The 13,617-nt window shown below is 55.6% G+C and overlaps 2 protein-coding genes across 3 annotated transcripts in view; one reads left to right on the top strand and one right to left on the bottom strand.

The window, feature by feature from the left end:
• Nucleotides 1–13,617, bottom strand: part of CDH23 (cadherin-related 23) — a 211,058-nt gene that overhangs the window by 12,749 nt on the left and 184,692 nt on the right. Inside the window, exons 39-45 of the mRNA XM_009325979.1 lie at nucleotides 5,116–5,337; nucleotides 4,914–5,033; nucleotides 2,530–2,710; nucleotides 1,449–1,582; nucleotides 996–1,205; nucleotides 716–823; nucleotides 72–174 (exon numbers count right to left, since the gene is read on the bottom strand). Of these exons, the coding sequence (XP_009324254.1) occupies nucleotides 72–174; nucleotides 716–823; nucleotides 996–1,205; nucleotides 1,449–1,582; nucleotides 2,530–2,710; nucleotides 4,914–5,033; nucleotides 5,116–5,337 (1,078 nt within the window). The remainder of the gene's footprint in view (nucleotides 1–71; nucleotides 175–715; nucleotides 824–995; nucleotides 1,206–1,448; nucleotides 1,583–2,529; nucleotides 2,711–4,913; nucleotides 5,034–5,115; nucleotides 5,338–13,617) is intronic.
• The window catches only part of LOC103918474 (chromosome unknown open reading frame, human C10orf54), a 10,907-nt gene continuing 4,381 nt past the window's right edge, over nucleotides 7,092–13,617 (top strand). For both annotated transcript variants that reach the window (XM_009325798.1, XM_009325797.1), the window contains exons 1-3: nucleotides 7,092–7,211; nucleotides 12,100–12,555; nucleotides 13,279–13,323. In XM_009325798.1, coding sequence (XP_009324073.1) covers nucleotides 7,148–7,211; nucleotides 12,100–12,555; nucleotides 13,279–13,323 — 565 coding nt within the window. In that variant the 5' untranslated portion in view covers nucleotides 7,092–7,147. The remainder of the gene's footprint in view (nucleotides 7,212–12,099; nucleotides 12,556–13,278; nucleotides 13,324–13,617) is intronic.

The raw sequence follows: 13,617 nt of genomic DNA, 5'->3' as shown, positions 1-13,617 counted from the left end.
AGACACCTCCCCTCGCCCGGCCCCCAAAGGGAGTCTCCAGGAGCCACCTAAGGGAGCGAAGAGAGACCTACCTGGGGGTGAGTTCTCCATCACCTCGGCCTGGTAGGAGCTCTGGGTGAAGAGGGGGCGGTTGTCATTCTCATCCGCTATGGAAATGACCAGCAGGTCAAAATCCTAAAGGAAAACGGGGACAAGAGGGCGATGACTGCAGCGTCCTTTCCTCGACCTCACCTCCCGCCTCTCTCACCTCCAGCTTGGTGCTGGTCAAAGCTGGATCCCTGTGCAACCATGATGCTGTGTTCCCTGGACCACCCTGGGGGGTCTGCAGGGACTGTCACCCCAGGGCTGGGCATCCCTTCCCAGCCTGCACCCCAAAGGGTGATGCGTGGGACACCCTGGCAGGGCCAAAGGATGCTCCTGTGTCATTGTTGTTGTCCAGCTCTCCAGCCCAACTTTGTCCCACCTTCCGCAATGTCTACTGCTGTTGCATGGAGTCAACACGTTGGACTTGCCTTCAATCCTACTGGTCCTGTTATCTGATGGGGAGGGGCTTGCAGCCCCCTCCTTGTGACCCCCAGATGCTTTTGGGGGATGAGGTTGCTATTGGAAACGCTGTGTGTAAATGCACCGCCTGTTTTTGGCCACGGCAGGAGCCCCTTCTCCCACCCGCCCTGCCATCTGTGCCGCTGGAGGCCTCAGCAGTGTCAGTATTTACCCGCCTGGCATTGCGTATGTTCTCGGGGTTGTCCTTCACCGTGATGGTCAGCCTGTACTCCGCCACCCGCTCCCTGTCCAGCGGGTGGTTTACATAGACGATGCCGCTCTACCGAGAAAAAAGGGAGAAAATAGGTACAAGGGATGTGAGACATGCTTCCCCCGGGGCATCTGCCAGGGCAGGGTGAGGGAAGGCAGGGCTCTGGGGCCAGGGGTGCCCACCCTCCGTGTCCCAGATCCCACCCCCCGGTGTGGGGCAGCTGCGATCCCCGGGGCCGTACAGTGCTGTTGATGTAGAAGGCATTCTCCGTGTTGCCCGACGTTATGTCGAAGGTCAGGAGGGCGTTCGGCCCCTTGTCCACATCCTGGGCGAGGACACGGGTGACGAAGCTGGAGATGGGGGCGTTCTCGCTGAGGGTGAGGTTCATCGGGAGGTTGAGGAGCACGGGGTCATTGTCGTTGATGTCCAGCACACGGATGCTCACCAGCATCTGCCGGGGAGAGAAGTGGTGCGGGCACATGGCACCTATTTCCATCCCTCCCATCCTTTTTTTGTTCCCCAGGCAAGAGGTGGGCTTCCCCAGTCAGCCCACTATGGTCTGGGGGAGGAAAACCCCAGGAACAAGGGGAAGGAGGGGGAGGGCAGGAAAGCAAAGGCAGAGGAGACCCCGAGGAAGGAGCTGGGGATGGGGGACGGCACCCTGTAGCCCCCCACGCCGCCCTGAGGGACTCACTGTGGAGCTGAGGGGGGGCACCCCCCGGTCCTGGGCGGCGATGGTGAGGTTGTAGAAGGGGATGTTCTCGCGGTCCAGCTCAGCATCCTTCCGCACCCGCAGCTCCCCTTCCACTGGGGAGATCACAAACTCCCCTGCCAGAGACAGCGGGGCCCTGGCTTGTGCCGTGCTGCTGTGAATGGCCTGGCTCCCCAAGGGGACGCCTTGTTTCGGAGCCGGGGGACAGGCACCACAGTGGGCTTGGGGACAACAGCACCAGTGCCCCATTATTGCAGACATGGGAGGACTGGGGGCAGCTGGGGTCTATCCCAGGGACTGATCCACCCCCAGGTACCAGCAGGAGCAGGGAACGTGGGTTGAATGGCCGAATAAGAGGTGCTCATACTCTTTTGTTGGGCCTTTCTGAAGGTGTCATTAGCCCTCCAAGCACCTGCCCGTGCCCCATGATGGCCAGAGCAGGGTGGGCTACACGGCACGCCCCCTCCGAGCCGAGGAGCTGCATCCTGGTTGTTCTGGAAATGCTTTGCAGTGGGGTCAGCTTGGAGACGGAACTGGGCTCTGCCTTCCAGATACCCTGGGCTAAAGTCACCACCCATTCAGAGAGGGACAGCCATACATCCCCATGGCTGGGGATGCCCGTGGCTCCTCTGCCACCTGCTCCAGGGTGCTGGTGGGGCTAGAGCTACAGCTTCACCATGGGGTGCAGAGCAACTCGGTCCCCAAACGCCCTGCAAACCCCGTGGGGGTGAGGGGACAGGGCTGTGTGCTTGCAGCTGTCCGTTTCTCTTTCTGCGGTCTGTTTCTTTGCCTTTTTTATTTTTTTGCCTTGATTGTTTAGCAGATTTCCCCCCTCCCTTGCACAAGCCCTGGCCACCCCCTCAGCTGGCCACGAACAGGTTAAGTTTCCTGTTGCTCAAAACAGGATTTCCTGGTGTCGAAAGACTGAATTCGCAGAAGCGCCCGCTGGGAGGATGGCTTTTCTGAAATGCTTCCGCCCACGTTCCCGCACCGGCTCCTGCAAGCCGGGTTCCTCCATGCGGCAGCCAGAAGGAGAGGTGATGCCCCCCACATCCCCGCTCACCAAGGGGGTCCCCGGCGATGATGCTGTACTCCACTTGCCCGCTGGGTCCTGAGTCGCCGTCATGGGCCAGGAATGTCCAGATGCGTGGGCCGGGCTGCCCTTCCGTGACGTCAAAGGGACCCTCGTAGTGCCGAGGGAAGGTGGGACGGTTGTCGTTGATGTCGTTGAGGTTCACCAGCACCTGAAGTCAGGGCGAGAGGATGGATGGCAGTGAGAGGAGAGGGATCAAAGGGGAGACCAGCCTGTTGGCCATGGGCATGGGAAGCCATGGACGGGTGACATCACAAAATACCTCCTGTATTTCTGGCTTTTCTGGGTTCACCAAACATCCAGCTCACAGTTCAGAGACTCAAACTCAGTTATTCCTGATCATGCCTATCCTACAGCGACACTATGAAACTCCAGCCACACACAGGTGGGGCCCTTTTCAACCTCCGGGCCACGCACCATGATGGAGAAGTCAATGCAAAAGCCAAATGTTCTCCACATTCACATCCTGAAACCCAAGCTGGATAGACAAAAACCACAGACATGGATTTGACCATCCCATGAGTTCGGAGAGGCCTGATCTCTGCAGCCAGCTGCACACTTGCTCGCCAAGGGCTTCATTCCTAACGCTGAGTAAACTTTAAAAAATTTGCAGCTTGCGTCCTTATTCCACCACCACCACCACCACTGGCATGTTTCCCCTCTTAGCATCCCTTCCTTTGACACAGCTGGCTAGAAAACAATCCTACAGATCTCAAAAGGGGAAAGCATCAACAATTTTAGGACAGAGTAGACTACGGGGCTGCTGGTGAAGCTGGGGATCCAATGAACTCGAGTCTTGCTTTTTAACTGAGTCACACTACATAGAAGACATTTATATAGCTCTATACTATACTATATTGAAAAGAGGGTTATCCCCTTGTGAGGTTTTGGGGAACTTGCACAGAGGAGAAGCCCTGCTGGAGCAGGAGAGTCTCCAGTGGCTAATAAGAAGTTAAGCTTTGGTGGTAGAGGTGGTTACAAGAAAGATACTGAAAATGAGGAGCTTTCCAACCTCCTGGATTAAAGGATATTAAAATCCATCAGATGAGCATTTGTTACTGGCTAAATCTAATCTTTACAGAAGAGTATATCTGAGTCTCTGCTCCGTTTCCTAGCAGTGGAGAAAACAAACACTGGCATGCCTTATCAGGGTGATGGATTTCCCATCACTTGGGATCTTAAATAATCACTAAACCTCCTCCTAAAAGCTATGTTTTTGTACGGTGCTGGCACAAGCTCCCTGGGCCGTGAAGGGAGGGTGTTTCCTACCCCTTCTAGCTTCGATACTTGCTGCTGAGGGGTTTCCAAGTTTGGGCCAAGAGCAGGGAAAGCTCTGCCTTTGCCTGCAGCATGCCGGCAGCTGCCGCCTTCCCTGCCCGCAGTTAAATCCAAGGTCTCAAGGTTTCTGCTGCAGTTTTCCTGGGCCAGGAAGGCACCTCCAGCAGTATTAGAAGCACACATCTGAAGGCTTCCCATCTGCCCCAGCACGGAGCACAGTGCTGCGAGGCTCGCAGGGACAGATTTTATCCATGGAAATCTCCCACGCTGATGTGTCCCCCTCAGTTTCTCTTTTTTTCTTCACACATAAAAACCTATCTCCTTTTAGGGGACTAGAAAATGCTTGGCTCGATATCTAGGTGAGGCAAAATGGTCCACGATAGGGAGCCAAGGCAGAAGATCTAACTGACCCCTTCCACTTGCAGACCCTAAAATCATTCTGGGCATGGACCACGTCTGCCGTACAACCTGACAAATTTTGGTTTCGGTCATGAAAATAATCAGTGTATTCAATTCCTGCAAAACATTTGCTTTGGAGCTGCTAGTCTGCCCTCCCCACACTTTGAGCAGTGCACTAAGTTGAGGTCACCGCGGTCCAGGAGAAATGGAAGAGCTGTAGAGAGAAGCAACAAAAATGACTAGAGGCTTTAAATAACCTCCATACAAGGAATGCAAAAGGAATTTAAAAAGCAGATAAATAATCTGAGAAGAAAAAGATAAAGCAGAAATTAATGCTCCAGCAATGCTTTACTATCTACTGTCCCTTCAGGCAAGAAGAACCAAGGGGACCTCTAAAGACAATATAATGCAACTTAAAAGTAATTTAGGGAATTTCTTCTGTTTGCATCTTTGCAGGACCAAATAATTGGGCTAATTAACCCACGAGCACCCCTTGCCCACGTCTCTGTTTTGCAATGCCCATGAGGGAGCGGGGTGGCAGCAACTGGGCAAACTGGCTGCAGTTGGGAAAAGCGACTGGTGACCACTGGGAAGGAGATGTGAAACTGCTCACACTGGGGGGAACTCCTCAACCCTGAAGAGGCCGTGGTGTCGCAACCCTGCCAGCAGCTCCCTACCGTGGAGGTTGATGTCAGCCGGCGCGAGATGATGGGGCACTGGTCGGTGGCGGTGATGATCAAGGTGTAGCGCCCATGGCTGATCTCGTAGTCCAGCTCCTTCACCGTGCGGATCTGTCCCTGCAAGGCGAGGGGAGAGTGGCCAGGAGTGAGGGGAGCGGGATGGGGGCACAGCCGGGATGGGGCCGGCATCCTTACTGACCGTGGCGCTGTCAATGTGGAAGGTACCCAAGATGTTGCCTTCAGTGATGGCATACACAACCGTGCCGTTGGGTCCCTCATCCAGGTCCAGAGCCTGCACGGTGACGAGGGTGGCATTGAGTGTGGCGGGACCTTCGTCGAGGGTCACCTCGTACAGCTGCTGCCGGAAAGTGGGAGCGTTGTCATTCTCGTCCAGGACGGTGACATACACTGTGGTGGTGGCCTGCGGGACATGGGGACATCATGTTAAACACTGTCGAGGGATTGGCTCCGCAACCCCTGGAGCTGGCTGGGGAAGGCTGGACCTTTCAAGGTCAATGACCAACATGGGCTCAACCCTGCCAAGAGACACAAATGGGATGCAGGGCTCGAAATGAAATGAGCCGTGGCTGCAGACGCATCTCCAGGTAACGGTTGGGTACAGAGATAAACGTACCGAGATTAAATCACACTCTTGTTCCCAAGCAAAGCATGTCTCTGTGGGATCTCTATCCTTTTCACCCGGTTTTTACCATTGCTGGTAACACCGGGGAGCAGCCCATGGCAGAGGGAAAGTCAGAGGTTGAACCCCATCATGCCTGGCTGCCTTTGGAGGAGGCCTGTGTGTGTCCTCACCTTGACATTGGGGACACCTCGGTTGTTATTACTGAGGGTGGCAACATGGTAGGATGGAAAGTACCCAGAGATGATGCTGTCATGGCTCAGGAGAAGAACAAAAATGAGCATCTCAGATACCCAGTCTCTCCTTCTTCAGGTCCCATCGTCTACCTGCTAACCCCAATTTCACTGCCGGTCAGGCTCAGGCTGTCCTGACCCTCTTCCAGCTGTATCTGACCCTGCACAGGCACTTGGATGTCCTTACTGAAGGGTGTCTTCTGGTTGTGTCACCATGGGGGCACACCTGGGACAGGGAGGCGACAAGAGTGTTCCATTCTGCCTAAGGGCTCAGCTCAGAGATGGGGTCTCAGGACAGATATGCCATTTTCTTGGAGTCTCTGGACTTTGTGCCTACACCTTACCCCAGTGACAAATTTCTTCCTGCCAGACAAGGGTTACATTTTTGATGCATCACAGAGGTGTTTGCTGTAAAAACCACAAAGCTGCATGGTAATTAGCTACTTTTCTATTTCACTGCATGCTCCATATTCAGAGCAGGTTAGCAGGAAAGTTTCCCGTGGTTTGCAAGTCCCCACGTGTCTCCGGGCTCCACTTTCCAGGGAACAGGTGCCTGCCTGCACTGTTTGAAACGAGGTGGCCGGAGGTTTCGTCAGTGCCTTTTGAATTCGAAGTGAAGCTCCAGGAGGAGTTACGTGAGTTGGCCCTTGGTGCTGCTTTGCTATTTGAGGGCAGAGTAAGGCCCCCCCGTGCAAATAGGCTGCAGAAGGGGGATGCTTTGCTCCCCTTTTATTGGGGAAAGCTCCATTCCCTTCCCTGAGCTGGCATCGCTTTGAGTTACCCTTCCCTGTACCTGCCTCCTGTTCATCCCAGGAGGGTTTCTGCCCGCTTAATCCTCACAAACACGGGAAAAACAATAATTACAAGCAAAGTGCACTTTAATCAAGCAAGCTGGAGATTGGATCCAGGGGATCAGTTCCCACCAGGGAAGGGATGGGGACCAGCACCTAGCCCCTTGTGGCTGAACACCCACAGCAACCCCAGCACAGTGAGCATCCTCCTCAGCTACCACCTGTGCATCCCGAAAATGCACGCAGGGGGACCAGCTTGCTCTAAGCTACCCCCTGCGAAGCTGTAGGGTAAAAGAACAGCAGATGCACCCGCTGCTGCCCAAACAAGTGGAGACTGAAGTGTCACCCATCCGTGGGGTGCCCCATAGGGGTGCTGCCGTTCCCCCTGGCTGCCAGCAGCTCCCTGCCGCATCTCACCTCCTGGGGGTGCTCGCAGTTCTCTCCATTGCTGCATGCAATATCTCAATGAAATTTCCTGTGTATGCAAGTCTGGCTGCCGCTGCGGGGCTGCTCAGAGCGTGCGGGCGGCTCCGGAGAGGCGAGCTCCCCCCGGCCGCCCCAGCCACGATGGAGGCGATGTCCCCCCGGCCTGGGCTGCTGCTGGCCGCGCTCTGCCTGCTTGCTTCCCACGGTAAGCTCCAGCTTGCTTTCCTCTCCTCCCCGCGCAGAGAAACTCTCCTCGCTGGGGCACTGCATTTGCCCAGCCGGGGCTTGTGCCTTGGCATGAGCAATTTGGGGCATTTGGGGGGTTATTTACTTTCTCGCCCTGTGATTTCGGGGTGGGGGGGGGATCAAGCCAGCATTTCACGCGATGCTGGTTGTCGGGGGAAAGAGGCCACAGGGGAGCTGCTGTTTTAAAACTCTGGGATTGGCTTTTCCTCCTTCCTCCTTTGCTTTGATCTAATGTGCATGGAAGGAAAGCAGCACCCCCTATACCTGCCAGCCCCCGACGGGGATCCCGAGCTGGAAAAGCTGCCCCATTCCCGCATGGCACTTTGAACGGACACTGCGGAGGTCCCTGGCCACGCAGTGGTGAAAGGAGCCTTTTATCAGCCCTGGGGGAGCGGAGAGAGGTGGTTTGTGCGAGCAGGGCCAGGATGCCCTCTCTAAGGATGCTCCGCTCTGCCGTAATTGCTGGGACACGCCGGGCAGCTTCTCCGGGTGGGCAGCCAGCCGGGCCAGGACCGCCGTGTGCGGCTAACAAGTTTCCCTTCCCCTGAGTGAGCGCTTCCCAGTGCTGGAAGCTCGCTGGCTGCTCACCAGTGCGGCGGGGGGATGCTCTGGGAGGGGGGGGGCTGCTTCATGCCTGACTCTGCACCAGCCCTGGCAGGCAGCGTTTGCATACCAGGGCTCCAGGGCCAGGCAGTGGCAAATAAAGCCACAGTTCATCTGTGGACGAAGAGTCAGACAACGAAGCTGGGAAGCACCGTGGTTCCTCCCTGCCCTGCGCAGGCAGAGAACGAGCATCCTAATGGGCTTGGCTTCTCCCTCGGTTCTGGGATGGCAAAGTGACCACCTCCAGGATTTCTGCCGGCACATCCCCACGGAAGTAATGATGCCCCCCTGCAATGGGGCAGGGGGTCCTTTCTCCTCTCTTCTCTGGGACAGCAAGGCTGGTGCAGATTGAAGTGTGCTTTGCTTCTCATCCGAGCCTCTCGACATCAGGGAGCGATTCCCAACATCTCCACGGGGCTTTAGATTATTTCATTTACACGTCTGAGGTGCTGGGACTGAACATCAGGCCCTGCAATGCAACAAGCTTGGACACCAATGTTCAGCATGAGCCTGGTGCCAGAAGAACTGAGCTTCATGCAACTGTGTGCCTGCCAAAACTTTCTGAACCCCTGGCTAATTTTAGCCAGGCTTGATGGCGAAGTAGAGCCCTTGGAGACATCTGGCTCCTACGCGGTTTGGGGACGCTGGCAGCTAGGTGGATGGGGAAGCGGCTCCTCTTCACCCAAGGGCTGGCAGCAGAGCTGGGCTTTCCAAAATCGTATCCCGAGCGCAAGCCTGGCATTGTGACTGTGTCCACGAGCCAGGGCCATGCTGGAAGAGGAGCAAGGCAAGACCCTCTGGCGGGTGCAGCATCTCCAGGCTGTGCTCCCCACAGCCTGGATGATGGGTACCCAGGGAGCGGCCCCACCGCTGAAAGGCCGTTTGGCTCCTTGGGGTGCTGGAGATGAGGGCCATTAACATGGGCGTCTGGCATCTTCAGTAAGTTTTTTCTTTCCTTTTTCTTTCCTGCTGTAAGTACTTGTGCTGAGGTATGGATGCCCCTGTACATCTCACCTGGCTGATAATTCTGAAGCATAATGACAGCGCAGTAACGATGGGGGCTTGCGGCACTTTCATGTGAGGCTGTTACAAAACAAAAGCTCCCAGAAGAGGAATTAAAGCCGGGTTCCTGGTTCCAGCACTGAGCAGCCGCTCTTTCTCCAGCAGCCCCTCCTCTGCGGCAGGTGAGCCCATCCAAAGGCTGCAGCCCTCCCACCCAGATTTCCCCTGGAGTGGAAAGAGGTGACATGATGTGGAAATCACTTCTGTAAGTCACAGGAGTGTAAATCAAACACCTGCTTGCCATAGTGGGGGACCAAAGTTAGGAGAAGCAACCAGGAGAGGCTTTTGCTCACGGACCCAGAATTTTACATGAAATCCTGTTTTATTTAAGCTGTTTGTTGGCAAAGCAGCACACGTTCCTCAGCTTTAGCGCTTTTCTTTTTCACATTTTGTTTTCTCTGAAAGAAGAGCTCCCAGGTTTCAAGCTAGGCAGCAATGCTGGCACCGGGGATGCACCAGTGCTGCAATGGGCTCTGTGCCACATCGCCAAAGCTACTGAGGTGCCAAAGAGGAAGAGGGGCACTTTTGGCACCCACTTGAGGCCTTCTTGGTCTTTACCAGATGGTGAGAAGACGACAGCTCTCATCTTGGACCTCAACAGGTCCAGTGCTCCCCTGGCTCTCTTGGCTGGAGCTGTGAGTAGTTGGGCATCTGGCTTTATTTTGGCATTTGCCAGTGGCACTGACTTCAAAGGGAATGGTCCGAGTGGGATGGGATGGAGCCAAACCTGGGGTCTGGGCATGGAAGAAGCCCACAGCACCCAGGGAAGATTAAGATCCATGAGCTTTAGTGTAAAGACGCCAATAGAAGTTGTTTCCTCTGGGCACCATCTGGCATCTAGCACGGCTTTAAAGCCTCGTTACAACTTGGGGAGGGAACAACAACCTCCCTGGCACTGCCATGGGGCACGCTGTGCCTCGCCAGCTCTCCTCCCCAGCTGTTTTCTCCTCTGCTTGCTGGCTTATGGAAGCCTTCCCCTGTTCGGGAGAAAGAAGGGAAGTTGGTAATGCCGAAAGCTTCGCACACGTGGTAACCTCTGCCCCTCCCCATGGCCGGGCGCTGCTGCTGAAAGCGTGGGCTGTGTTGACTTTCCACACAGAAGGTTCCCATCAAGCCCTGGGGGTGGAGGCTGGATGGTTTAGTAAGGCATGGCTTTGCAAACTGTGTGGGGATGAGCGGGACAGCCCCGTTTTATTTGAGGGGGTGTGTGGAAAACAAAGACTCCTGCAGATACTTTTGCAAGGTGTTGGAAGTGTGGCTTCCTCCAATAGAGCCCTGGCTTCCCTTCCCCTGGCTCCCGGGGGACCCCTGATGTGAATGGGGCACTTCCCGTTGCAGCAGGTATCGATAAACACATCTGAGGTGCCTTTTGTGCTCAGAGTGCTGGCAAGGAGGTGGGGGCACCTGCTCCGCTGAGTGTCAAAACCCAGCCAGCCTGGCTGAGCATCCTGGCCCCAGCAGCATCCGAGGACGGGGAGCAGCCGGGGCTCGAAAACAAGCAGAAACGGGGCAGTGTTGAGCTCAGACCACACAAACCTCCACCCCAGAGTGGCCCCAGGGATGTGCTGCTGCACACACCATGGGGAGCAGGCTGAGGCGCCTGCAGGAAACCAGAGTGATTAACCGGAGCGGTTCGGCAAAGGTCACGCCATTCCTCGGCACCACGTGTTGCAGACCAGGGGGGTCCAATGGGGCAGATCCCCTCCCCAAACCCCCCTCTCCCTGCAAAGCACCCTCAGGCAGGCTGCTGGGACTCGGGGGCTTCATGGCTGTTCTTAGGGGGCTTAGAGATCACCATTATCCTAAAAGCCATAAATAACCATGAGGGGTGGAAGGCATGGGGGACGTTTTCGCTTTCGCTCTCAAGTGGAGCCCTGTGTCAGGGTGGTGACAGCGGTGACCCTGCACGGAGGAGGATGCTCTCCAGGCAGCCCGGCGATGGGGAGCCTCTTGCCTGGCTGGATGGCTTGCGGGCAGGCACAGCACACCCCGCCTGTGATTGAAGCCCGCTCTGTATAGCAAGTGAAAAAACCTCAAAGCGAAACAGTGGCGGAGCTAATCGCATAACAGGATGTTACCAAAATAAAAGAACATCTTGTCTTCATACCATCTTCTCTGTTGCAAACCAGCCCCAGGAACCTCCTTTTCTCAATAATTTAAGGAAAATGAACTGAGAATCTGCTTTTTCTTTAGCTTTCGAAGGTGACGTTTGCACTTCTGCAAACACAAAGCGGTGCTGGGGCCAGAGCACCAAAGACTCCCCCATATTTGCTCTTTTCTCTCCCCTCATGCACAGCTCTCCTTACCCACCAGTACCCTCCACTGGCGTGCTGGGACGGGACCAGTAACTCTGCGGTACGCTCCTCTGCTTCCCTCTGTCCCTCCTGACATGCTCCTCTGCCTCTGCCAGGCCTCCCACTATGTGTTTTGCAGCCGGCAGCAGTCAGGGATTTCTTTCTGAAAATTGTTTTCATTTTCAAGCAGATCCTCGCAGTCGGCGTTGGCCAGTTCCCCCTTCTCCTCCCCAAGGGCTGAAAAACAAGCAGGGTGGGACCCACTCCCTGCCAGATCTCGGGGGGCACAGGCTCCTCCTAGCTATTTTATTTTTATTCTCCTTTTTATTTGCAGCTGGCTCAGCACCACTTGTATTTCCTCATTTGCAAGCCATACCCCACTGCCTTGCTTTGCTGAGGTCTGGTGTCCCATAAGCAGGCATCTGGGGCAAACCCCCACCTCCCTGCCCCACACCGCCCTGCTCTGCCAGCCCTGGGCAAACTTCTGCCTCCCTGCTGCTATTATAAGCTGATGCTCAGCTATATTTAAAGCATGCCTCTCCTCCAGGGATTATTTCTAGGGTGAAGTTGTGCTCCCGGCCCTGCTGGGATGTTGCTACAGAGCAAGCGAAGTGCTCAAGCCGTGCTTCCCATCTCCTTTCTCTTGGGATATGGGGAGCTCGTGAGTTTTTCTTGCCATAAGGACATGGTGAAGGCTTTTTTCCCTCTGCCTGCAGGCTAGTGTTCATGCTTTCTGCTTGCTCTCTGCAGCCTCTAGCTGCCCCTTCTGCCAACATCGGTGGTGGGGTTTGCAGTGCTTATTTGGGCAGGGATCCCATTTTGCTATGAACTCAGGGTAAACCCAGGGCTGTAGGGTCTAACTCAGCCGCTGTGCCTTCTCCCCAGCAGGAGGGCTGGCAGCTTTCCTGATCACCACCCCGTACTCACTCTGCATCTGCCCCGAGGGCCAGAATGTCACCCTGACCTGCCGGATCAGCGGTCCCCTTGCCGACCGCCACGACCTCCTCTATAAAACCTGGTACTTCAGCAGCAATGGTGACCAGAGCTGCTCCGAGAAGAAGCACATCCGCAACATCACTGAGAAGGAGCTGCACCATGACCTGGGCAGGCACCACGAGCCGCTGGGCAACAGCACCCAAAAATCACCCCTCGGGGGCCAAGCCAGCCATCACGGGGTGGAGCTTGTCGCCGACCACCACGGTGCCTTTCACATTGTGGTGATGAACCTGACGCTGCAGGACAGCGGGCATTACTGCTGCTACGCCAGGGAGGTCAGGTGGGAGCACGGCAAGCCCCACACCCTGCGGTTCGCTCATGGCTTCGTGGAGCTGCAGATCCAGCAAGGTGAGGGGGGGCAAGGGGAGCCCCTGCCAGTCCTGCATCCATGCTACGGTGTGTCAGGGCAAGGTGGCAGATAAGGGCTTGTGGGGGATGCCAGGGTGCAGCATCAGGGCTGGGGAGGCAGCGTGTGCTGATGCTGAAAGCCCAAGCTGTTTGCAAGAGTCAAAGAACAGCAGATGTTGAAGGTTTGAACTGGGGCCAGAAAGCACTGGAACATTACAAAAAAAAAAATCAAGAGGCTGGAATGGAATAAAATCCATGCTACATAGTTTCACTGATCTTCTTCAACCTCTTTCTGGAAGAGAGGAAAACAAACCTCAACATAAAAGGAGCTGGCTGGCGGTGCAAACGCAAGTGAGGGCTGCAGGCAATGCTCAGGATGTAGATAACCTTGGGGCAGCGGCCCAGAGGGGAGAGCTGCCCAAGGAGGCACAAGCTGGAGGGAAGGCCATCTCCTGCCCTTGATTTGCAGTGTTAGGATACTTTCAGACCAAAAAAAGAGGCTGCATGGCCAGGGATGGGCCCTGCTGCCACAAGGGGAAAAGGGTGTCATGGCAGGAATCTCAGTGTAAGCTTCCTGGGATTAAACTCTTGCTTTTGGGATGCTCTGGGCTGATTTTCTCAATACCGGTGAGCAAAGACAAGTGCAGCTAGCAGGTATGGGAGCTCTGTGGTACCTGAATGAATCCTGTGAGATCTAATACGCTTTTCTTTTCGCCTCCGCAGGCAGAGGGCTTCAAAACTGCACGTTTCACACTGCCACGAGCAAAGGTAAAGGGAAAAACCCCTTCTCACCAATGCACTGCTCATCATCCTGGCCTGTGTATTTCCCTAGGGATGGCCGCTGGCTATAAACACATGGATGTCCAGATGCAACTTCACAGTCAGGGTTTGGGCGGGTGATTTCCGAGGCTGTCCCCACGGGGTGCATCTGACAGGCATGTCCTCAGGCTGAGGAGAGTCTCCTTTGGCCCATGTTTCCACATTGCCTGGACATGACTGTCTTGAAGCCCACGGAGATCATTCACCCTGTGGTTATAGAGCACCTGAGCCCCCCCCCCCCCC

Source organism: Pygoscelis adeliae, unplaced genomic scaffold (genome assembly GCF_000699105.1).
Source record: "Pygoscelis adeliae isolate BGI_AS28 unplaced genomic scaffold, ASM69910v1 Scaffold4, whole genome shotgun sequence".
Lineage (NCBI taxonomy): Eukaryota > Metazoa > Chordata > Aves > Sphenisciformes > Spheniscidae > Pygoscelis > Pygoscelis adeliae.
Note: the sequence above shows the minus strand (reverse complement) of the source record. Positions and strands in the feature narration are given on the sequence as shown.